Raw genomic sequence first — 24,720 nt, 5'->3', positions numbered from 1 at the left:
AATGCAGAGAAATAATGACTACAATAAAACGATATCCAAGATTGGATTTAAAATCATCCCATACTGTAGTACAAGTCATTGAAATATTGATGAAACAAAATCTGCCTTTGGCACTGTTGAAACTGCTTGCTCACTATTTGGGGTTTATTCTACCGTTTTTCTTTTTTGCATATGTGAAATTTTCTGTGATAGAATAGTTACACAAGTAGAAGTATGAAATTTTATCAGCGTTTCATTCCTCATGCTCCTAATTTTTGACATTCGCGATGTCCTTGAGTGTGAGATGGGAGACATGGCAACACTCGAAAATATTTCATTGCTCTGTTTCAACGCAGGATGGCACTCTTCGAATAAGTAATTAGCCCAAGTGTACTCACAGAGTAACTCCACAGTACAGCGCCTTCTTAGGGCAATCTGTTTTAGCTGGGGGGAAAAAAAAAAACTTTTTAGGTAGTATATAAAGATGATTACTGCTCAGCCTAATTTTTCTGTGCTGACTGCCTCCATCTACCTACCTCTTTGAAAAACTCAGGAAGGTTTTAAAGTTTATGACTATTTCAAAAGTGATATGGTACAAAACTTATTTTGTGCCACTTTGAAAAAAAGTGATATTATGAGGCTTAGCACTTTGTGTATCTTACACACAGACAGATTATCTTTATTTAAATGCCAACCATAGGACCTGCTTCTACGATTTAATGGCATTGAGCCCAATACCCTGGTTGAGATGAAAACTATTGACTGTGGGCAGATGCTTCCTTTTCAGCCCTCAAGGAAACATTGAAATGACTGTATTCTTGGTCATTGCCCCATTCTTCCCATTTGCTAACTATTCACCAATTCAACAGGATTACACCTCCTGCCTCTGGTGTTAGAAGAAAAAAAATCAAATGGGCAACAATGTTAGCAGAAACTTGAAATTTAAGATCTGGCATTCAGAAAGGTCCTGCTCCCTACCCCATCGTCTCAGGGCCAATCCCCTTTTTGGTTGTGCTCACCGGAAATTGACTTGGAGATCTCTGAGGACTGGACTTTCAGGGCGTCAAGACTCCCTTCCCCCGCCTTAGAAACTCTTCAACTCGGTGGTAGAGACAGATAAATGATGCAGCAGATTACACCCCCTGAAAGGCGACATTTGTCCTGAGCTATTTTCACATTTTCCCCTGTTTCCGATTTGTGTGCCAGACTTTGTTTGCTTGGTTAGGACATGGAAAACATATTGGGTAGATTCACAGTTTAACACCAGTGGCTTTCTCCCAGCAAATGAAAGTGAAAGTGCTACATTGTAATAGTATTTTATCCTTAAAGACTGGACTGGCAGCTGGTGTGTGAAGTGTGGGGTGGTGGTGGGCGGGGGGGGGGGGCGGGGAGGTGGGATTGGGAAACTTGAAGAACCAGTTTTGAGGTTTTGTTTGTTTATGTTAAGATCCCAGTAGGGTTCCTTTTTTTTTTTTTCTTTTTAGTGGGGAGGAGGGCTGTCTGCTGACTTATTTTCATTTGGGCAGTCCTTTAAGTTTCATTCAATGTCCTGAGGTTAAAAAAAAAAAAATACACTCCACTTGCAGCTTTCCCCGGTTGCGCTTTAAAACACCATCCAGTCTCACCCTCATCTGGAAATAATGCAAGCTTGTCTCTTCCTCCGCGCCCTCCCCCTCCGCCCCTTTTTTAAAGCCCCACATAACCCGAAGTCAATAATCAGATGGAAACAGTGCTGGTCTTCGTTTACTTTTCCTTTTGGTAGTAACCTCACTTGTTGAAATATATATAAAACACACAGGCGGTTTGTACACACGTAGCTACCGAATCTTGAAATCTGCCTGCTCCATTCATCTATAAAGTTTGCTCTAAGTTTTCTCCGCGGAACTGTTTATGTGTAGCTTTTAATACATTTACTGTGTAGACTTAAACACACACACACACAGAAAATGACACAGGAGAGCTTAACAGTGACATTAGTTCATCTAAAGTCATTCATCCTCCTCTACCTTTTCCCTTCCCTTTTCCAAGAAACTACTCATAACAAACCAGGTTGGAGTTTCTGAAAGGGGGTTAGCAAAGGGAGGAGGAAAAAGAGGCGGAGCAGGTTAAGGGAGAGAGGTTAGAAGGGCCAGAATCTCTCTCATTCACAGGGTGGAAAAGTTGACATTGTCTAAGCCCTTCTGAATGGCTGGTAGTTGGTTACCCTGATTGTACCTCTGCCTCCCCTCCCCCTCCACGTGACGACCCAGGACACATGCGCACCCGCCGCAGCCAAGGCACATCTGCAGACTGACGTCAGTGTGCTCTGCCTCCGAGAAAAAGCTGCCAAAATTTTCTCCTGCTGCAATTCAAGTTGGCTGGGGGCCGGTAGTGAGATCTAGGGCTACTTCAACAAAACTTTGCTGCCCTTCCTGCTGCTCTGGTCTGCTTTTCTCCTGATACCTTTTGATGCTCTGCACATGTTATTTGCATAGCAAAGGCACTAAGCTGTCCAGGAAGAGAGGGCACCACTTCCACCCCCAATAAGTCTTTTTTCCCTTTCTTTCTTTCTTTACTTTTCTTTTTTTTTTGAAGTGGTTGGGGTGGGGGGTGGAGAGAGGAGGCTTGCAAAGGCAGCATCTCAGGGTGATAGCCTGCTTGTATTGAAGGTGTCTTTTTTTTTTTTTTTTCCTGCCAAATTATAAAGTCTGTTTTCTAAAGCCTGGGTTAGCCAGACTATAGTGTTTTATTCTGGCTGCAGAATAACTGCAGAATAACTGGTGTGGCTTTTTGCAAAGGCGGGGGGGGGGGCGCAAAAAATTAAAAAAAAAAAGAGGGAGAGGAGAGGGAGTACGTGAGTCGTCCAGTGCAATCTATTGTTTGAAACTTACTTTTTAATCAGAATTTGAAGATGAAAACGGTAAGGAAGACTTCACAATATTCAATGAAACCTTTTTTTTTTTTTAAACTTATGCTTTGCTTGTCTTCGGAATAATGCTTAGAAACTTCTCTCTCTCTCTCTGTCTCTCTCTCTCTCTGTCTTTCTCCCCCTGTGTGTATGTGTGTGTATGTGTGTGTTTTATGGCATTGAGTGAGCCTGACTGAACTCATTTTACAGATAGGAATCTTTTTAACTCCAGACTAGTCGGGGGTTGTAGAATTCTGGGACTTGCAAGTATTTTATGATGCAAAACCAAAAAAAAAAAAAAAAAGGTTATTCTATGGATATACATGTTTTGTGAAGTGGACTTGATTGTGGTTAATGTGGTATTTTAACTGATCACCCAATAGTAATTAGGAAAATAACGATGGTGTTGTGTTGTGTTTTAAATTGATTTTCCAGTTTTCTTCAAGAAAAACCTTCTGCATTTTATAGTTTCATGTCAGTGTCTTAAGTATTTAGACAAGTGCATATTTTGTACGTGGGCTCAGAGGACAGCATGAATGTGCTAGCTGTAGCTCTGATGCTCTAGGATCTGTTAAGCTCTTAATAGGCTAATCAAAGAGATGGAAGCGTGTGTTTTTGATTTACTTTTGGCCACTTGGGACGTGCTGGACTCATAGCCCTCCGGAGCCTTGTTTATCGCGGTATGTCTGTATATATGGTGTGTGGGACCAAAGTTCAGGGATGAGGGAGGGGGGAGCGGGTGTGCTGGAGGGAGCATTGGAAAACCTTTTCCTGATAATGTGTGCTTCAATTCCTGTCTTTGCTAATTTCTGTCCTTGTTGTACAAGAGGCAAAGAGTAAATGAGTGAGAAAGCACATTGGGAGAGAACAAGAGAGTGAATTTTCTTACTCTTGTTTTTATTTGAGCTGCCGGTGCAACGCGTTTGGGCCAAATGCCAACTGTCTGGGTCACACGCGTTTTATCCAAATAGATTTAGCGCTGCTGTCTGGAAATGGGCTGCTGGATGTTAACGTTAGGATCAACTCAACCAGGGCAGCTCCGACTGTTACCCTCTGTCTGGGTGAAGTGGATGGCGGGAGGCGGGGGTGGGGGGAGACTAGAGAGTGGGGGGGGGGAGAAAAAAACTGAATCATGATTTGGAAATTTTTAAAAAGACACCGGAGTTTGTGCTTTTCAGTATGTTTTAAGAGCAAGCTTTTTGAACTGATTTTTTTTTTTTTAGAATGTTGGAATGACAGTTCTTAAAGTTTTTGTGAGAGAAATCAAGGTAATAGTTAAGGGAAATTAAGAGAAAATCCATTTTAGAGATCACGGTTTTCCTCTGTTTCATTAAAATATGATTGGTTAATGTGAAGTTAGTGCTTAAGTGTGATCATTGGTGCTTTGGAGCTAAAGACATGATTTCAAATAAATTTATTCATTTGCTAGATTTGGCAACAGATGACATCTATATCATGTTATTTGTGCTTTGTGAACCCCAAGAGGAAAACCTACAACCTTCAGACCTAAAATATTAGAATGCTTTCATATTTGGTCCAATACCTGTAAGATTAATTACTCCTCTTGTCTACTGTTACCACTTCCTCTTCATTTCCTTGGCAACCACCAGCAGCTACTCGTGGTTTAGGATGTGTCTGTCTGCCAAATCTTACCCTGTTTGTGACTTTAGTGAGACTGAAGAAAATGAACATATTAATATAGCTGAAGGCATATTTGGAATATTTTTAGGAGAGAGGAAGAGAGGAAGTGCGTAGTTCTAAGTTCACCAAGAGACATGGTTAGCATCATATCCACCTAACTTCAAGTGGAAAAAGATGTTACCTCTGTTTTTCAGAAGTTTTAATACAAATAACATAAATTAGCTTTGTTTTCTATGGAAAAACAATATTGGACTTATATTGATTTAGGGCTTGATTTTTTGTAAATCACATTTTGTACTTTTGTTTTTAACTCTTCTGCTTCTACTGATAGCTAAGTTTTGAATAATTTGTACTTACTTGTGTATTGCTTTGTAGACCAGCCTCAGAAAATTTATAAATGACCTGGAAATCTTGGTATTTAGAAATCTTGCTGTGTTCTTAGCAATTAATTGCTGACAGTAAATATTTATTGTTTGGAATAAATGGGAATTGAAATAAAAAGTTAATTTCCACATGTAAAAGTTGAATATCCAGAGGAAGTATGGAATTGTTGCTTTTTGCATGGAGACCAAATCAGCCTGAAAATAAATAAGCAGAGTTAAGATGGATGAAAGAAGTGAAGAAGGATGTTATTCTTGTTCTTTAGCTCCATAATAATAGTTCACGAGAGGAAATTATTGCCTTGGCTACACTCAGATCACTTGAGTGGGAAGCAAAGATGATAGAGGGAAAAGACCTTTGGCCAGGGCAGAATACTGGGGGAATTGTTGTAGTGCAAGTTGTCTGGTTTTACTTCTGTTTTGTTGTAGCTAGTGTTGTTTGGATTCATGGAAGTATGTAAATGATACTCTGACTTTTCTGGCTGGTGCATTTATATTAAGATGAAACATTTATATTAGGGGAAAAAAATCAAAGTGACATCAATTTTTTAAATTCTATTTTTAAATTTTAGATAGTCACAAGTGCAATTGTTTCCTTCTTAGGATACTTCACAAAATTCATGAAAAAATGGAATTAAGAGATACATTTAATTTGGTATCAAGAAAATCCATGCAGTTTTTCATAATGAGGATTTTTGTGAGCTTTTTGAAGACCCCCTGGACCATTTACTTAGAAGACAATATGGCATAGCTGATTGACTCATACGCCACTTGATCAACTATTCTGTATTTCTTATGAAAGGAGCAATGTGAAACCTTTTCAAGAAAGACCTTTGAATAGTCCTTAATGTCATGTGTGCAGGACTCTACACTTATGTCTGATCCAATGTAATCACTCAACAAGTTTTTGCAAAGATGTATCTTTATCTTGATTTTGTAGATGAACAAACAGATCCAGAGAGGTGTGTTAACTTGGGGTTAAGCCAGTTCTCAAAGCCTTTGTACTTTCCACAACATAGTAATGCTTCTGCTATGTAACTTAAAGGCATTGTTGCATTGTACGTAATGATTTCTGGTATTTTAATGTCAGTCTGAACTTTGGAAACTGTATCTGGAAAAATCTAAGTCTGTTACAGATTTGTTTATGGGAACCAGATTAACCTCCTCAGCAGGTGTCAGAACGTAGGTTAGCTCATTCACTTTTCATCATGTTGGTGACTAAGAGTGGTAAGATATGTTTGTTGTGCTGCTTTCAGTTGAGTTCTAGGTAGCTCATTTATTTGATGTTAAGTACCTTACTAAGCATCAGAGGATTTTGTGGAGTGAGAAAGAGTGGGGAAAAGCACCCACCATCAAATTTATTGAATGGCAGATGCTAGTTACTGTATATAGTAGTAGACTTAAGACTGTAACTTTGTTTTGTTTCAATTCTCACTTTGTCTACCATGCTTCAAAGCCCTTTGTGTGTGTATGTGTGTGTGCTTCAAATCTTTAAATCATTAGTCTACTTCTGGCTGTAATAGTAACTACTTTTTTTCCCTCAATGTTGCTGGTTTAGTTAACTTGGGTATTTCCAGAATGATATTAGATAAGGGTGTAGGGCAGGACATTTATCAAATTCAACCAACTAATTTTTTTTCCAGTTTACCATTGGTTTCAAAGTGTGAGAAAATAGGATCAAAATAAGGAATGGTTCAGTACAAAAATTAACTCAGATGTGTTAATAATATATTCATCTTTAAAGGACGATTATAATTTAAAGTACTTGGGGGACTCATTTAATGGCAGACATTTTTATCCAAACAATTTAGTGATTTGAAAATGATCAAAATAATGAGAATGAATATTATCTAAATAAGCAACAATGATACTCTAATGTCTCATGGAAAGGTTTGGAGTATGGAAACTGTGTATAAGTAGGTTAGAAATAGAGATAACTAATTAATGGTATTGAACAGAGGCATCAATTAATCTCTTTATGAATTTTTCCCTGAGAAAGGATATATAGTATCTGTTGTGTTGCCCAAATATTTGTAATGCTAATTAAAAAAAGATTTATTTATTTTAATTAGAAAGTCAGATTTTACAGAGAAAAAGAGAAAGAGACAGAGAGAAGGATTTTCTGTCTGCTGGTTCACTCCCCAAGTAGCCCCAGTGACCAGAGCTGAACTCATCTGACTCATCAGGAGTCAGGAACTTCTTCTGGGTCTCCCATACAGGTGCAGGGTCCCAAGGCTTTGGGACGTCTCTGGCTGCTCTCCCAGGCCACAAGCAGGGAGCTGGATGGGAAGTAGAGCTGCCGGGATATGAACTGGCACTTGTGTGGGAACCTGGTGCTTGCAAGGAAGGACTTTAGCCACTAGGCTACTGTGCCACGCCCTGTAAAGATAATTTTAAGGTGAAATAATTGTTATGTGTAAAGTTGTTAAAAGCTGTTTACATGAAATACCAATGCTGTTTATGAGCATGTTGATGTTGATTATATGATTATATGCATCTAATATGAAATATTTTAAGTTGCAGCACCTTAAAGTGAAAGTATGATATAATTCCTGGAATTTATTTATTTTATTTTTAAATAATACATTGTTTTAAACTGACAGAAAAAGAGTAGGTTGCAGACAGATGTTTTCCAACTGTTTATTTGGTTGGGATCAGGCCAGGCTGAAACCAGGAGCCAGGAACTCCATCAGGATCCCCCGTGTGATTTGCAGGGACCTAAATACTTGAGCCATTGATTGCAGCTTCCTTGATGCATTAGCAGAGGGGTGGATCGAAAACGGAGTAGCTGGGACTCAGATAGTAATCTGATAAGGGATTCGTGTCTTCCAAGAAGCAGCTTAACTTGCTGTACCACAACACTTGCCCAAGTAAATAAAATTTGGGTTTAGAGCCAGAAACGTTGTATGTGAATCTGGGTTTCATTGTTTGCTGGCTATCTAACATCCTTAAGAATTGGCTTGTTAACTGAAACTAGTGGCAATATTACCATAATATTAACTAATTATCTCAGTGTATGTGAGTTAGGAGTTTGACCATGGCATAGCTAAGTCCTGTTGCTTTAGGATTTCTCCTAAGCTTGTAGTGTGTTGATAGGAATGGGGTCTTCATGGGAGCCTCCGCTAGGGAAAGAGAATGCTCTAACTCACGTGTTGACGGGCAGGCTCCAGGCTCTTGAATGCGTTTGGATGAGGACCATGTTGCCTGCTGGTGGTATCTGGGCTCCTTTCTCTGTGCCTTGCCATGTAGACCTCTTTATATGGGAGAGGTTGTTTCTTTTAAACCAATGAAAGTCTGCTAGCAAGATGGAAATTCTAACATTTTATCATCTAATCACAAAAATGGCATCCCTTGAACATTGAAGTATATTTTCTTGATTAGAATTAAATAATTCAGTTTTTTTTTTTAAGATTTCTTTATTTATTTTTTATTGGAAAAGCAGATATACAGAGAGGAGGAGAGACAGTGAGAAAGATCTTCTGTCTGATGATTCATTCCCCAAGTGAGCGCAATGGCTGATGCTATGCCAATCCGAAGCCAGGATCCAGGAACTTCTTCCAGGTCTCCCACATGCGTGCAGGGTCTCAAGGCTTTGGGCCATCCTCCACTGCTTTACCAGGCCACAAGCAGAGAGCTGGATGGGAAGTGGAGCTGCTGGAATTAGAACCGGCGCCCATATGGGATCCCGGCGCATTCAAGGCAAGGACTTTAGCTGCTAGGCCACGCTGCTGGTCCCAATAATTCAGTTTTTTAAAATTTGATTTATTAGTCCATGATAAAGTTCCATAGGCTTTGGGATTTCCTGTACCCCTTCCTCAAATCCACACCACAGCCTCCCCTCCTCCCCGATTTCCCTCATAATATTATAGTGCTTCACAATTAGTCATAAGTCCATCGTTTAGCTATTTAAGTGTATCCTGACATGGTAGATATGGACAGTGGCAGAGTCCAGTAGCCTATTATCAATATATATTTAGCAGTTTCATTGGGAGTTCATCTTTGATTTGGAAGTAGAGATGCATACTGCATTGTATCTTCACATCTGTATGATAGTTTCTACTACGCATTTACTGTAAGTCCCTTTAAATGAAAAGCCATAAAACAAAATCAGCAACAGAAAGATGGAAAATTTACAACAGCATGAAGTTAAATAACATGCTACCAAATAACTAATGTGTGGCTGAAAAAACTGGAAAAGAAAAATCAAAGATCTTCCTGAAGCAAACCATTGTGTGACCTTTGAGTCACTGAGGACATTAATAAGAAAAACAAAAAACCTGGTTCAGGTTTTATTCTGGCTTCACACTAGAAGAGTAAGGTGTTAATAGCTTTTTAGGATGAAGAGTTCTTACTAGAGAAAGATGGATAACTTTCTCTTCTCACCGAATGCAGACCAAGCGGATGAGAAGCATGGACAACTTATGGGCTTCGGTAGAGCTGAAGAACCCTATTATAAGGGTGAGGATATCAATTCCTTGAGGGATTGTGAATTCTGTTTTTGGAAAGTCTTTTAAACACTATAAAATGTCCCTTTCTAGCTCTGTTAATAAGAAGTAGTGCCAATTTACATCCACAATTATGCTACTCTTAAGGCCCTTTCCTATCCGACGATTTCAGTAACCCATTGGAGTATAGAGTACTGAGGTCCTTGTAGAAGGAGCTCGTAGTTTTCAATACCAATAGTCATAATGATGCTTAGCATTAAATTAACTTAGTGAAATCATTAAAGAATAAATGTGAAATACAGTTTTAAAAAAGAGTTAAATGATTCCGTGGGAGTGGATTAGATAATGGATGTTAGGAGGTAGAATCTTGGAGACACTCAGGGTGCTTTGCTGTGGGGCAGTAATGCCTGCTTTACAGGACTGTAGTGAAGATTGGAAGCGATCAAATGTATTTCAAGTTTTTTAGTTCTGTTCTGACCTTAAACTGCCTTACCAGATAGCACCTGTTGATCTTCTATACTGGAGCCTACTTTGTAATTGCTGTTATTCTTAATAATACTGTTTTTCTCTTTCACTTGACACCTAGATTTTGTAGAATGGTACTGCATGTGTAACGATTTCTTCTAGCAGTTTGACTTGTGAATGCTAGTCATCTTCTAGGACCCGTTTCAAAATGCTCCTTTACTAGAATTCTTACCAGATTCCTATTTTCTGACCCAGAAATCATGTTTCTTCTCCGACATCTTGGAAATAATGTTTCATGACTTCACTGTGTCATCATCGGTCTGTCTTGATTTTGTTTCTTCTTTATTTAGATTATGAGCTCCCTGAGGACAAGGATTATGTTTTAATCTTTTCTGTCTCCCTTAATCCTTTCTGTATTCTGAATTGTTACATCGCCTTTTAAACATGGTAAGATAACACAATATTTGTTGATTAATGGATTAGTTTTTCAAGGCTTGGAAGTTTAATAATGTGTGGAGGCAGATATGAGGAATGTTCAGGACTTGTGGTTGTTTTAAAAGTTGTAATAACCGGTATTTCTAGTACCATAGGGAATGAAGTATTCCACATAAATTAATTTTTTAGTTAATTATAAGTATTCTTTTATTTGCTTAGGTTATTTATTTTAAATCGCTGTTCTTTATTTTTATCAATTATTCAATCAATAAATACATAGTAAGCACTTATTGGAGGATAATTGCATATCTCAGGGACTTGGGATAAAAATATTTCCAATATCTTATTGCAAGTAATTAATCTTACTTAAAGTCTTTATGTTTTTAAAGATTGTATTTTTTTTATTGGAAAGGTGCATTTATAAAGAGAAAGAGAAAGAGAGGAAGATCTTCTGTCTACTGTTTTACTCCCCAAGTGGTCCCAATGCCCAGAGCTGAGCTGATCCGAAACTAGGAGCCAGGAGATTCTTCCAAGATCCCACATGGGTACAGGGTCCCAAGGCTTTGGGCCATCCTCTGCTGCTTTTCCAGGCCACAAGCAGGGAGCTGGATGGGGAGTGGAGCAGCTGGGGTAGGAGCTGGCACCAGTATGGGATCCTGGCATATGCAAGGCAAAGATTTCAGCCCCTAAGCCATCGTGCTGGGCCCAGACATCTCCAACTTTTTATCCTTATCTTAGACATAATACTGTGAATATCAGGTATTGAGCTGTAACACAGTTATGTGCACAGTAGGAACTATTAAACTGTGCAAGAACCCTTTGCCTATACCCACAAGTGTGTTACTTGAGGGTTTCTAAAACAATTTTTAGGGTTGGTTGGTTGGTTGTTTTAGTTATGATCTTGTTGTTACAAAGCTAGATTTTAGTTCTTTAGTGATTTTGTTCTTTTGTTCTTTTGTGTTGTGTACTGAGAAATCAGGTGACCAATATGCCAGTGTTATGTGTGAAATGTGAGTGCAAGACTCTGTGAATGAGGTTGTTAGCTGAAAGTAAAGTATATGAGATAGGATGTGAAATTTCTTGCAGTGCCTTAAATGAGATTTGAAAGTTTCTTTTCAGGTACATTCTAGAGAGCTGAAATTGCTTCATATAAATTACTTTATAGGTCATCTAAGACTTCCAAATAAAATCAAATCTTTGTGTAAGTAATAGTTCAACATTTTAGAAGTGGAATTTGTGATGCTGATTGTTCACAGATAGTAGTTGCTAAGTTTCTTTTGTCAGATTAAAGGGATAGGTGCCTTATAACGGAACACAGCAATTTCTGGGTATGAATGGATTGACAGAGTGTGTTTAAGAATGTTATCATCTTCCGCTTCCCCAGGGCATTAGCAGAAACCTGAATCAGAAGCAGAGTAGCCAGGGTTTGAACTGGCATTCCGGTGCAGGTGCTGCTAGTGACTGCTTAACCCACTGCCACCCCACTGCCACCCCACTGCCACACCACTGCCAGGACTGCTTACCCACTCCTGCCTGGGTCCTCGCCACCTGTGCAGCAAGTCTGAATGCCTGCTCCTGGCTTTGGCTTGGAGCGGAATTGACTGTTGCAGCCATTTGAGAAGTCAATCAGGGGATGAAAGATCTCTCACTGTCTCTGCCTTTCACATTAATAAATAATCTTTAAAAGTGGGATTATTCCTGTCACGTATAATTAACTTGGACTGTGAAGTCTACGTTTTCTTTTATCCAAAGGAGGTTAGCTGATGCTACTCATTCATTGTTATCTTCAACATTTAATGAAAAGAATTATGGTTCTTCTTCAGATTCTTTCTTTGATTGCTTAAGTCACTGTGGCATTTCCCTGCTAACTATTTAGGTCTCTAATTCTGTGTTTAGTCTTGTGAAAGTTTATTTAGACTATAAAGAACAATGTTGTTTTTTTTTTTAAATTGTATTAGAAAATTTTGTAGTTATGTGCTTTGGCAAACATTCTGTGATATGTAGGTCTGTCCATTGAGAATATTTTTGATTAACTTAATTTTTCCCCTCCTAGGTTAAAAAATGGCCATATTTTAGTAACTAATCAGCCTAACGCTTTGTTTGTGAACATTTTACGTCACTATCTTTTTTTCACTTCGGATTGAGAAAATGAATCCCAATGTAGAAGAAAGTATGGGCTATTGGAAAAAAGTGCCTGCTAAACAGTGGAACATCTAATAACAATTTTCAACAAGTTTTACAGAAATAAAACTGTTATGCTTCGATTTGGGTGCGGAATTGACTCTCTAGCACATAGGTAGCCCTCCAAAACATCATCTAGTTTTCTAAATTATGGAAATTTTGTGGAAGACGTTGACATGGATTCTGAGCCTCATCATGGCTTCATCGGAGTTTCATCCTGAACACAGACTTTCATACAGTTCTCAAGGTAGGATTCCCACTTTTCAAAACTGACAAAATTGTTAACGATTAGATTTTAAAAATTTACTATTTAGTTTGGGTAAGCAGTAGTGATAGGAACAGAAGCCTGTTGTTAGTCCAGTGGTAGTTTCATAAATGTTAAGGGACAAGAAAGTCTCCAAATTTGCCCCACAGAGCCTTTTTAATATTCGGGGAAGGGGGGAGGGAGGAGGGTCTCTAAAGTTGATTGGGCTTTCTTGGAAAGTGATAGACCCCAGGTAGGCACTTTTCCTGAAGCCTTAATTTTAATAGACTTATACCTTGCTAGAGTTTATGGAAAAAGTCACATTCAAAGAAAAAATTCTAAGGGCATATTGAAGAAAAGGAAGAAACCAGATGAATTCTGAAACTTTTTATTGAGATCTCTTATGAGAAAACAATTTTTCAAACTTAACAATTCTGGTCTAAAGACTAGAATCTGACTAAAAGAGTAATGTTGTAAAATGGCCAACTTTTAAAATTCTAGACCTTATAATTTTAATATGGAATTAACTTTATGTTGTAGAAATGGTCTTCAAAGTCAAGTTCTCGTAGTGAATGCAATGTTTTTCCATGGTCTGCTCCAATTCTTATCGAATTATTGAAAAGCAAGCCTTTGGTTTCCTTTGCATGAAAACACAGTACAGATTGGATTTTGGTGCTGCTAAGTCAGATTCCCCAGACCATTGTGGGTTGATGTATGTACCTAAAAGTCCATGTTAAAATATGTGGCTCTCAAAGTAGGTCGTGAAAGCTATAGTGTTTAGTAGGAAACCCTTTATTAAAAAAAATTGTAAGAAGCAACATAAAATGCCTTCCATTTTTATTTCCACTTGGTTATGGGAGTTGATATGTATGAGTGTACTCCAGTAGAGGCAGTAGACGGTAGGAAAACATTTGCTTTCTCTCAGTGATAAGCATAGTTGAAGGAAAATATGCCTAAGAAAGTGGAAGGGTAATACTGAGTGTGTATAATGAAGAAAATGATGAAAATGCATTTAATATTCCTTTGAAATTTTAGCCAGTCATGATTTCTAACACCATTATTGAGATATAATACTCTTAATATACAGTTCACCCATTTAAAGGGCACAGACAGATGGTTTAAGTATTTTCCAAGTTGTAATGATTGCCATAATGAATTGTAGAGTATTTTCATCACTACAAAAAGGAACTCTAGCCATTAGCATCATTTTCAAATTTCCTGCAAATCTCCCTCCGCTCTCAAGTATAGGCCACCCATTAACCCCCGAACTTACGTATCTGAAGATTTGCCTATTCTGGATGTATCATATAATTGATATGATAGAAAAAATAGAATGATACAGTATATGGTCTTTTTTGACTGGCCTCTTTTACTTAACATAGTGTTTTCATGATATTAGATAGCCAACTTTGTAATGACAGTTATAAAGTTTCATGTCGCAGCATGTATCAGAAATGATTTTTTTCTCTAATATTAAGTAAAATAATATTACATTATATGGGTACACCTCATTCTGTTTTATCATCAGTTAATGGAAATTTGGATCATTAGCATTTTTTTAAAAACTATCATGAGTAGTACTGGTGTAAACATTCATGCATAGATTTTGGTATGGATCTGTGTTTTATTTTTCTCAAATATCAGTGAGATTACTAAATCAGATGATAATATGCTTAACATTCTGAGGAACTGTCAGACTGTTATCCAAAGTGGCTATAATGTTTTACATTACCATTGATGATTTAAAAAAATATTTTCCCCAAGGCAATAGGTGTTCTATGTAAACTCTTTTGGATAACTTTCAAAAATAAGTATAGTCTGAAGTAAACTCTTTTGCATATTTGTACTTTACATTGTTTTTTTGTTTCAATGTGAAGTGGTCCTACCTGCTGTAGAATTTAGCTCTTAGATTTCATGTTTTAAAAATTAAATTTAAAGAAGAAAAATAGTCCACAGATAATTTAAAATAGTGTTATCATAAAGAATTAAACAATTAAAATTGATATTTATGTTTTAAATTTTTTTCTTTCATTTCCATATATCATCACTTTTAAATTAATGTATTTATTTTAAATTTTTTAATGATACTATTCTATAGGCTCTGGAATTTTCCTTATCCTCTCCACCTCACTGATTTGCCCTATTTTATTATAATGGAGCAGTCCTTCATAAGCAGTCATATGTCCATCATTCTGTTATTTAGGTGTGTCCTGACATTGCAAGTATGGACAATGGCAGAGAGTACAGTGTCCTATTATCAAGATATATTTAACAGTCTCATTGGGAATCTTAGATCTGGAAGTGGAGATGCACACTGCATTGAATCTTCACATCTGTACTATAAGTTATAATAGGTCCCCTTAAATGAAAAGTCATAAAACAAAATGAACAAGAAGAATAAAGTTTAAACATTTTTATAACACCATGAAGTTAAATAACATGCTACTGAATGACCATTGCGTCTCTGAAGAAATGAAAAAGAACACAAAAACCTTCTTGGAGAAAATGATCCGACTGTATGATCTACATGCCAGTGAATAATTTAATAAGAGAAAAGAAACTATTTTGAAAAAATGAAAATAAAAACAAAGATTTCAAAACCCATGAAGTGCAGGAAAAACAGTATTGAGAGGCTATTGATCTTGTATTTTGTAAGGAGATTGCCTTATATCAGAGAGAACAGGATATTTGTCTACACCACACGTAAAATAATGCATAGTATTTAACCTGAGGTTTGTTGTTTGTATTGCTATTTCTTTGTTCCGTTAAATATTATTTTCTTCTATGTGTTTTTTCTGGATTCCCTGCCTTGTGATTACAAAGAGGAATTCCTGACTTATCTTGAACACTACCAGCTAACTATTCCCATAAGGGTTGATCAGAATGGAGCTTTTCTCAGCTTTACTGTGAAAAATGATAAACACTCAAGGAGAAGACGGAGTATGGACCCAATTGATCCACAGCAGGCAGTATCTAAGTTATTTTTTAAGCTTTCAGCCTATGGCAAACACTTTCACCTAAACTTGACTCTCAATACAGATTTTGTGTCCAAACATTTTACAGTAGAATATTGGGGAAAAGATGGACCCCAGTGGAAACATGATTTTTTAGACAACTGTCATTACACAGGATACTTGCAAGATCAACGTAGTACAACTAAAGTGGCCCTCAGCAACTGTGTTGGATTGGTAAGTAGATGCTATATTTTAAATTTCCAATGAGAAAATAAGTTTACAGTGTATATTTCTGCTCAGATCGAGTAAGTGTATGTGGTGGGGTGGGGTGGGGAGGGTGGAGGGTGTGGTTTAAGCAGGAAGATGATAGTCTAGAATTTTTCATTTCGGTTGCCTTTGCTTTTGATTATATTTTAAAATAATGTTTTATTTAGTTTTCAAATAATAGTTCTTGAAGCCATTAATGGAAAAAATGAATGAAATCTTAGGCTTCCTTTTAGGGTTAACTTTTCTGTTCAAATAAGGTATCTATTTTATGTACAAAAAATCTTAGTCATTGGTCAAGAGTTTTGAAATTTCTTTGCATGCACGTGTGTACTATGTCAAAAGAGAGTGAGTCCTCTTTAGATTTCTTCTGTGATATCTTTCTCTGACATATAGCACAGCTTACGGTTACTTATTGTTTATATAGGTTACAGGTTCTTGAAGCAAAATCTTTAATGTCAATAGGTATGAAATAGTTTTCCTAATACCTAAATGGGAAAGATTGCTAAGAAATCTTATGTTACTCAGAAAATGGGTCCAAGTGTTCAGGATTTCCGCATTGCAATACTTTGTAGTCTAATGGTAAACACAGAGTTCGAAGTTGCACGTGGGAATAGGTTCAGATCACAGCATATGCCTGTACCTCTCTGCTGCTTCCCTCCTGTTCAGATTAGTGTAGGTGTTCCACTAAAGCTTTATCAATGCAAACAAGTGCATTTTGATGCCCACGTAGTATTTTCATAAACTACATTTATTCATTAGTATAACACTGATTTTTTGGATCAGTATATGATAACTATATAATTAGATTAGAATTTAAATAGGTTTTAATCCTGAGAATACTTTTAAGAACTATCAAATAGGCCTCTAGTAGTGTTGAACCTTTTCAAGAGCCAACTTTTTTTAAACTTATTTTTATTGGAAAGTCAGATTTACAGAGAGAAGGAGAGGGAGAGAGAGAGAGAGAGAGAGAGAGAGAGAGAGAGAGAAAAGGATCCTTTGTCCACTGTTTCACTCCCCAAGTGGCCACAACGGCTGGAGATAAGGCGATTGTAAGCCAGGAGCCAGGAGATTCTGCAGAGTTTTCCATGTGAAGTGCAGGGTCCCCAGGCTTTGGGCCATCCTCTACTGCTTTCCTAGGCCACAAGCAGGGGGCTGGATGGGAAGTAGAGCAGCCGAGAAAGGAACTGGCACCCATGTGGGATCCCGGCACTTGCCAGGCGAGGATTTAACCACTGAACCATCATGCTGGGGACTAAGAACTAACATGCTTGTTCTTAATTGTGATTGTTCTCACAGTTGCGCTACTTCATTTAAGGCATTGTGGCACAAAGTGGGTGTTTGGGGATGTGATTGTGACAGCAGTAGGCTTCTAGCTTTGTCAAGAATTTGAAGCAAGCAAGGTTGTGAGAACTGTATGATATGACTAAACTACACAGGAAATCTTGTTTATTTTGTAGGTGCTTTAAGATTAATGGGTGATTTATGAAATGCGCATGCATTATTTTTACACGTAATCATTTTAATCCGGAAGCTAAGGCAACAGCTTACGTGCTTTCACCAGTTTTTGTTATGAAGCAGCAAATGAATTTTAGAATTTTGAATGGTGATGCCTTCCTAATACTACATTTGGGGAGGACTGAAACCTAATAGAACTGCATCAGCATGGGTGAAACGTGATCAAAGATGTTGGAATTTAAGTTGGACTTTTGTGCTCACATACAGAGGGTAGAATTTCCCAAAGTTGTCAGAGGAATTGTGGTTAGTTAATATTTTGAGCTTTGCATGATTTTACTTTTCTATTAAATAACAATAACGATAACAATACAAGAGACATAGCATAGAAGAAAAGGAGAGAAACAAAAGGGCAGTCATTGGCCTAATGATTGATGGGAGTGCCTGCACTTGATTTCCAGCTCTAGCTCCTGAGTTAGTTTCCTTCTAATGAGGACCTTCCGAGGCGGGGTGATAGTTCAAGTGGTGGGGTGCCTGTCATCCAAATGGGAGACTGAGTTCCTGCTGCTAGAATTGGGCGCCCAGCTGTTGCAGGCGTCTCAGGAGCAAACCAGCACATGGGAGCTTGCTCTCTCAAATAAATAAATACATTAAAAACCCACTTTTTTTTTTTTTAGAAAAAGAAAAGAAGGCACAATGGAGAATTTTGTCTTTAGCTATAGAACAGTTTGCTCAGATTGTCTACTCCATATAATTGTTAAATAAAATGAGCCAAAATAATTACTTAGATTATAGGTTTTAGGTTTAACTCATATAGAGATATGAGTCCATTTATTGCTAATTTATTTCTGTATAAGCAATGTGAAGACTTCAGTGTATAAAATAGATACAGCTTTTTGAGGCAAATTATTGGAAATAAATTTGGCCTAAAATTGACCGTGTGTTAAAATATTTGCGAATCGTTTGCAAGAATACCATTCCTAGTTATTGATTAAATCCTTTTTTATTGGTCATTAATGTTAATTATTCAGCCACTAGTTTTTTAACAGGTGGTAAGAAAAGTTTGAGATTTAGAAAAACCAAAGAAAACTAAGGCCCTTGTGGAATTTTAGGGCAGAGTATTAATTGGAGATAAGGAGATGATTTAGAAGATGTGGGAGAAGGGCCCGGCGGCGTGGCCTAGTGGCCAAAGTCCTCGCCTTGAACGCGCCGGGATCCCATATGTGTGCCGGTTCTAATCCCGGCAGCTCCACTTCCCATCCAGCTCCCTGGTTGTGGCCTGGGAAAGCATTTGAGGATGGCCCAAAGCTTTGGGACCCTGCACCTGTGTGGGAGACCTGGAAGAGGTTCCTGGTGCAACTCACTTGGGGAGTGAATCATCAGACGGAAGATCTTCCTCTCTGTCTCTCCTCCTCTCTATGTATCTGACTTTGTAATAAAAATAAATAAATCTTTGCAAAAAAAAAAAAAAAGAAGATGTGGGAGAAAATAGGTTCTGTATGAAGACTGGCACTGTAAGTACTGAAGACAGGCTGAATCTGAGCCGGGAACTCCATCTGAGTTTGCCACGCAGGTGTCTAGAGCCCGGTTACTTGTTCTGTCGTTCACTGCCTCCCAGGATGCACATTAGCAGGAAGCTGGATCACAAGCAGAGGCAGAACTGCATCCTGAACCATCCAAGATGAGATACAACGGCGTTTGGCCTCTGCCTTCCTTTTAGCTTTTGAGGGAGAGAATCATTTGAATGTTGCAAAGGAGAATGCCACTGTTGTAGTGGATAATGTGGAAAGAGTATCATTTAGGAATCTGCAGTTGCTTTTTTGTTTTTTAATTATGGAAGATGAAGTGAACATTCTGAGGGTGTGGATTTTGTTGATTGGCCATGAGTTTGAAAGGGAAAAGGAGAAGTGAAGGAGAGAAGTGGGATCATAAGATACGACGCACAGGATCATGTTGGAAATGGAATACAGTTTCTAACCTTGGGCTTCTTAAAGGGATTGGCACAGCAGGAAACGAAGGGAGTGCTAGAATTAGTCCTGCTGGTCCTAAAGCAAGTGGGCGGTGTATGCGCATGCTGAAAGATTTAAGTCGAGTTCTTGCCAGGCATGCAGTGTTCCAAGACTCCCAATTCAGATGTCTGGCCTCTGGTGTCTTTGTGTTAGGGCCACTTTCCCCTTACTTCCCACCAGTCACTGTTGCTTCTTGCTGTTCTCAAATGTTGCAAGCACACTCCTACCTTATTCCCTCTGCATTTGAGTGTGTCGCATCAGTTTGCCTAACTCCCTCACCGAACAGGCTTCTGTTCAAATAGTTTGTGACGGTTTGTACAGTAGCCTCATTTGTGATTTCTCTGACTGCTCTTACACTTACGTCTTTCCCTGCTTAACATGTATCACTACCTGATCATAATTTTCTTATATCTAATTAGTTAATTCCATTTTTCTGTAGCTCCTCCCACCACAATGTAAGCACTATGAGAGAGCAGCTGCAGTGTTAAATCCCTGCCATCTGGTTCAGAGTCTTCTGTCTGATCAGTCTGAGAGCATATTGGTTGATGAGTAGTGTGTAAGAGAATTAGAGTATAATGGTGAATAGCGTACGCTCCAAAGTCAACTAAAAGGGTTTGTTTTTTAATGTTCCTCTGAGTTTGTTTGGCTTTGCAGTCTCAGTTTCCCATCTGCAAAGTGGAGCTGAGAGCAGCACTTACTTCAAATAGCTGTTCAGATGGGATGTGATAATGTGTGTTAACATTTGTTAGCCTATCTGACACCTGAGCTCTCCAGGATTTTTCTGCCAGAGTCTTTCCACTCCTGAAATTGAGCGTTTCGTTTACTCACCAGGCTTCTGACTCCGTTTCTCCTAGCAGTCCAAGTTCCTAGCCTGGGATCTGTCAGCTTTCTTCTTTGTAGAGGTTAGTTTGACTTGAGTGCCTTGGCCTTTTGGAGCAGCTCTCTACACCCTACTTCTGCATATTAAATTTATACTGCTCCCTTTTCTGCAGCAATTATGCTCCGTTTTCTCAGACATTGTTTATGTATTCATATTCAGGTATTAGAGCCTGCTAATGGCATTTATTTCTGGCAGTACTTACTTTTAACATAGGAGCTATTTTTTAAAAGGATTTATTTAGGGCCCAACTTAATGGTTCAATTGGCTAATTCTCCCCCTTCAAGCACTGGGAGCCCATATGGGTACCAGTTTGCGTCCCAGCTCCTCCACCTCCCATCCAGCTCCCTGCTTGTGGTCTGGGAAAGCAGTCGAGGTCGGCCCAAAGCCTTGAGACCCTGCGCCTGAATGGGAGGCCCAGAAGAATTTCCTGGCTTACGATCAGCTCAGCTCCAGCTTGCTGTGGCCATTTGGGGAGTGAACAGTTGAAAGATTTTTCTCTCTATGGCTAACATAGGACCAGGCTGGTGCCAGGAGCAAGAAGCTTCATCTAAGTCTCCTACATGGATACAGGGGCTCAAGAACTTGGACCATCTTTTTTTTTTTTTTTTTTAATTCTCAGGTCTGTCATTAGCAGGGAGCTTGTTTGGCAGTGACGCACCTGGGACATGAACTGGTGTCCTGCTGGGATGGCTTAAACTACTATGCCATGATGCTGACTCCAGAACTCACTGTGCTTTTGGTTTACTGCTCAGATGTTTGCAACACCCAGGGCTAGGCCAGGCTAAAGCTGGGAACCAGAAGATTCTTCCAGATTTCCCACGTGGATAGCAGTGGTTCAGTCACTTGAATCATCTTCCACTGCTTTTACCAGCTTATTGTCAAATAGTTGGGTACAAAGTCAAGCTGCTGGGGCACAAACCTGTGCCCAAATGGATGGCAAGTGGGGCTTTTACTCCCTACTCCACAGCACCTGCCCCATGAATGGACTTTATTGTCCTTCAACTGTGACCAAAAAAATGGTGAAAATAACATGAAGTGACTAGTGGCTTTTAAAAATGCATTCATTTGATCATTTCATGTAGGTGACAGCCAGCTTCTTTAACTTGGAACTCTGATTCTGTCTTTTTTTTTTCCCCCCCAAGCACATGGTACTTACCATGAATTTCCCATAACAGCATGATAAAGCTTTAGAATTCAATAACCTTGGAGATTATCTAGACCAGAGGTTTTCAATCTTTTAAATGATTAAATCGTTTTAAACTGACAAATGTTATGTGAAAACTAATAAATAGATCAACAAAAGCACAGCTGATTTCCAAGTCCAGGAATCCAAGCCACACAGTTGTCCCTTTGTTGTCTGGTGAAATCTCCTGAGGGCATTTCCCTTGAACCCCTAGGGCTCTCCAAAGTGCTGTTTCAAAACCACTAATTTAGAGGGACTTTTTCATTTTTCCAGCTGAGGAAGTAAGCTGAAGGTGTTTGTGTTTTATCCACAGGGTAAATTAGTTGGATTAAGATCAGTCCTCACACGTACCGTACGTAGGAAAGCACTATTTGACAAGGGTAGAACTTCTTAATTTTGACGCAGAGAACACTTATCATTGAATCTATTTTTTATCAAAAAACTTGTTTCTACCTGTTACAGCTGGGACATTACTGCTGTAACTGAGTCAAAGAAATTTTGAATATAAACTTTTGCCTTAAGAAAACAGTTTAGTTGAAGAGGGAAAACATTTTGAAGACTTGAGATGTAACAAACCAGTGTATATTTGAAAATAAAAGATATTGATAAACTGTAGACTCTCAGCTCCTTCACTCACTTCTATATAATGTCAGGAAAATCCTCCACCTCTGGACCTGTTATTCCATCTGAAAACGTGTCAGGGTTTGTCACAATGGAACTTTAATCTCTCCTTAGTGTCCTTATCTGACAACTTTGCAAGAAGTTTGTTGTTTTTTGGGGTTTTTGCCTTCCTAAGGTCTATCTTGCTTTCGTTCAGCTGACAGTACAAAAAGAGAGTATGGAAAATTCTACCAGGAAGTTGTTCAGATGCTCAGCATGAAAAGCGTATAAATAATCTACCTATTTTTGTTGAAAGGATTTGTTTGTTTGTTTTATTTAAAGGCAGAATAACTGAGATAAGAGAGATAAAGATCTTCCCAAGCTGGTTTACTTCCCAAATAGCCACAACAGCCAAGATCCAGGAACTCGATGCTTGTCTCTCACACATATGCCAGAGGCCCCAGTACCTTGGTCAGCTTTCAGTGCTTTTCCAGGCACATTAGCAGGAAGCTAGATCAGAAGTAGAGTGTTGAGACTTGAGCCTGCACTCTTGAAATGGGTTGCCAACATTGTAAACTGTGGCTTAACCGTACCACAGTTCTGGCCTTTCTTCTGCCTGTTTTTATTGGTTCATACATTTTCACAAAAACTGTACATCTGCACAGAGGATATAGTTATGTCCACAATGTAGAAATGAAATCAGTTTTACTTCATGAAGTTGTTAAGTAGAAGACTAGAAGAAACAATATATGCAATATAATACATTGCACACCTGTGAAGGTATTTGACATCCTTTTCAAACAATAAGGAAAAAATGTTAAAGGTTTATTTATTTCAAAGGTAGAGTTAGAGAGGGAGACAAAGTTAGAAAGGTTTTCCATTTGCTCGTTTTTTTCCCCAAATGGCCATAATCCCTGGGGCTGGGCCAGGCGGAAATCAGGAGCTTCTTGCATATCTCCCAGCATGGATGTCAGAGGCCCAAGCACTTGAGCTGCCTCCATTTGCTTTTCCAGGTGTGTTAGCAGTGAAATGGATCTCAAGTGGAATAGTTGGGACATGAGCTGGCACTCATATGACTTAATCTGTTATGCCAACCACTGGCCTCAAATAGGAAAATGTATATGATACCTTTCTGAGTTCAGATAACATACAAAAATTAATATTAAGATGTGTTTTAGGGCTTGGCACAATAGCGCAGTGGTTAAAGTCCTTGCCTTAAATGCACCGGGATCCCACATGGGTGCTGCTTCTAATCCCGGTGGCCCCACTTCCCATCCAGCTCCCTGCTTGTGGCCTGGGAAAGCAGTCAGGGATGGCCCAAAGTGTTAGGACCCTGCACCATGTGGGAGATCCAGAAGAGGCTCCTGGCTCCTGGCTTCGGATTGGCTCAGCTCCAGCCATTGCAGCCACTTGGAGAGTAAACCATCAGACGGAAGATCTTTCTCCCTGTCTCTCCTCCTCTCTGTATTTCTGCCTTCCCAATAAAAATAAATAAATCATTTTTTAAAAAGATGTGTTTTAGCATCCTTTTGGAAATATACTCTTGGTAGTAGTGAACATTTAAAATAATTCCTCTTGATGAATTATTTGTTTCTTCTTCTTACAGCATGGTATTATTGCTACAGAAGATGAAGAATATTTTATTGAACCTTTAAAGAATACCACCGAGGATTCCAAACATTTTAGTTATGAAAATGGCCATCCTCATGTTATTTACAAAAAATCTACCCTTCAACAACGACATCTGTATGATCACTCCCATTGTGGGGTTTCAGGTAAGTCAAATATGCAGCTTTTAGAAAGCATATTATATTTTTTGTTGCTTTCTGTCTCTTCTGCAAGTATAGAAAGGTTAATAACAGAAGTATTAAGGTACAGTGGGTTAAGCAGCTGGATAAAACATGGTTTCCTCTACCGGAGGGCTGGTTCAAATCCTTGCTGCTGTTCGTTCCCTTCAGTTTTCTGCTAATGCACCTGTGAATGCCTTGGTGCAAATGATGCCTGAAGTAGTTGGGCACCTGCCATCCAGGAGGGAAGCCAGGACAGAGCTGCTGGTTCTTTACTGTGGCCTGTCCCAGACCTGGCTATTGTAGGCATCTGGAGGAGAGAACAAGCAGATGAAAGACCTTAGGAATAAATACATTTCAAAATGTTTGCTGTGAATTTAAGTCAATTTGGAAGCCTGTGAGAAGTCCTTAAAAAATACAAAACCATTTAAAATTTGACAGTTATTTCTTTGAGTAGGAAAAAATACATTTGCTTTATTTTATCCAGATAATGCATAAGCTTTCATGCCATGCTATTTTGTTAACCCAATAGAAGTATTAGGTTGCTTTTGCTAGTTTTAGGAATCTTAAACCATTGAATCAAGCTTAAGGAGTCTTAGGATAGTATTCAAAGATAGAAATAGCATTGAGTGAAGGGGACTAAAGAAATCCAAGATGGGAGGCATCAAGCTGTGAAAGAAGTGACAAATGAGCTGAGGTGTGAGAAAATAGAGACTGGTAGTCAAGATGATGGGGGCAGGACCCGGCACGAGAGCCTAGTGGCTGAAGTCCTCACCTTGCTTGTGCCAGGATCCCACATGGGTGCCATCTCAGCTGTTCCACTTCCCATCCAGCTCTCTGCTTGAGGCCTGGGAAAGCAGTTGAAGATGGCCCAAGGCCTTGGGACCCTGCACCTGCGTGAGAGATCTGGCAGAAGCTGCTGGCTTCCAGC

The 24,720-nt window shown here is 38.8% G+C and overlaps 1 protein-coding gene across 2 annotated transcripts in view; it reads left to right on the top strand.

Moving 5' to 3' along the window:
* Window positions 1-2,271: 2,271 nt before the first annotated feature.
* ADAMTS6 (ADAM metallopeptidase with thrombospondin type 1 motif 6) overlaps window positions 2,272-24,720 on the top strand; it is a 257,026-nt gene continuing 234,577 nt past the window's right edge. The window contains exons 1-4 of one of the 2 annotated variants that reach the window (XM_040977601.1): window positions 2,272-2,878; window positions 12,286-12,660; window positions 15,481-15,845; window positions 23,609-23,777. In XM_040977601.1, coding sequence (XP_040833535.1) covers window positions 12,564-12,660; window positions 15,481-15,845; window positions 23,609-23,777 — 631 coding nt within the window. In that variant the 5' untranslated portion in view covers window positions 2,272-2,878; window positions 12,286-12,563. Of the gene's footprint in view, window positions 2,879-11,449; window positions 12,661-15,480; window positions 15,846-23,608; window positions 23,778-24,720 lie in introns of those variants that run through there. The other variant, XM_040977602.1, reaches the window with a different exon arrangement.

The sequence above is a fragment of the Ochotona curzoniae genome, unplaced genomic scaffold (genome assembly GCF_017591425.1).
Source record: "Ochotona curzoniae isolate NIBS_2020 unplaced genomic scaffold, NIBS_Ocur_1.0 contig_2754, whole genome shotgun sequence".
Taxonomy (NCBI): Eukaryota; Metazoa; Chordata; class Mammalia; order Lagomorpha; family Ochotonidae; genus Ochotona; species Ochotona curzoniae.
Note: the sequence above shows the minus strand (reverse complement) of the source record. Positions and strands in the feature narration are given on the sequence as shown.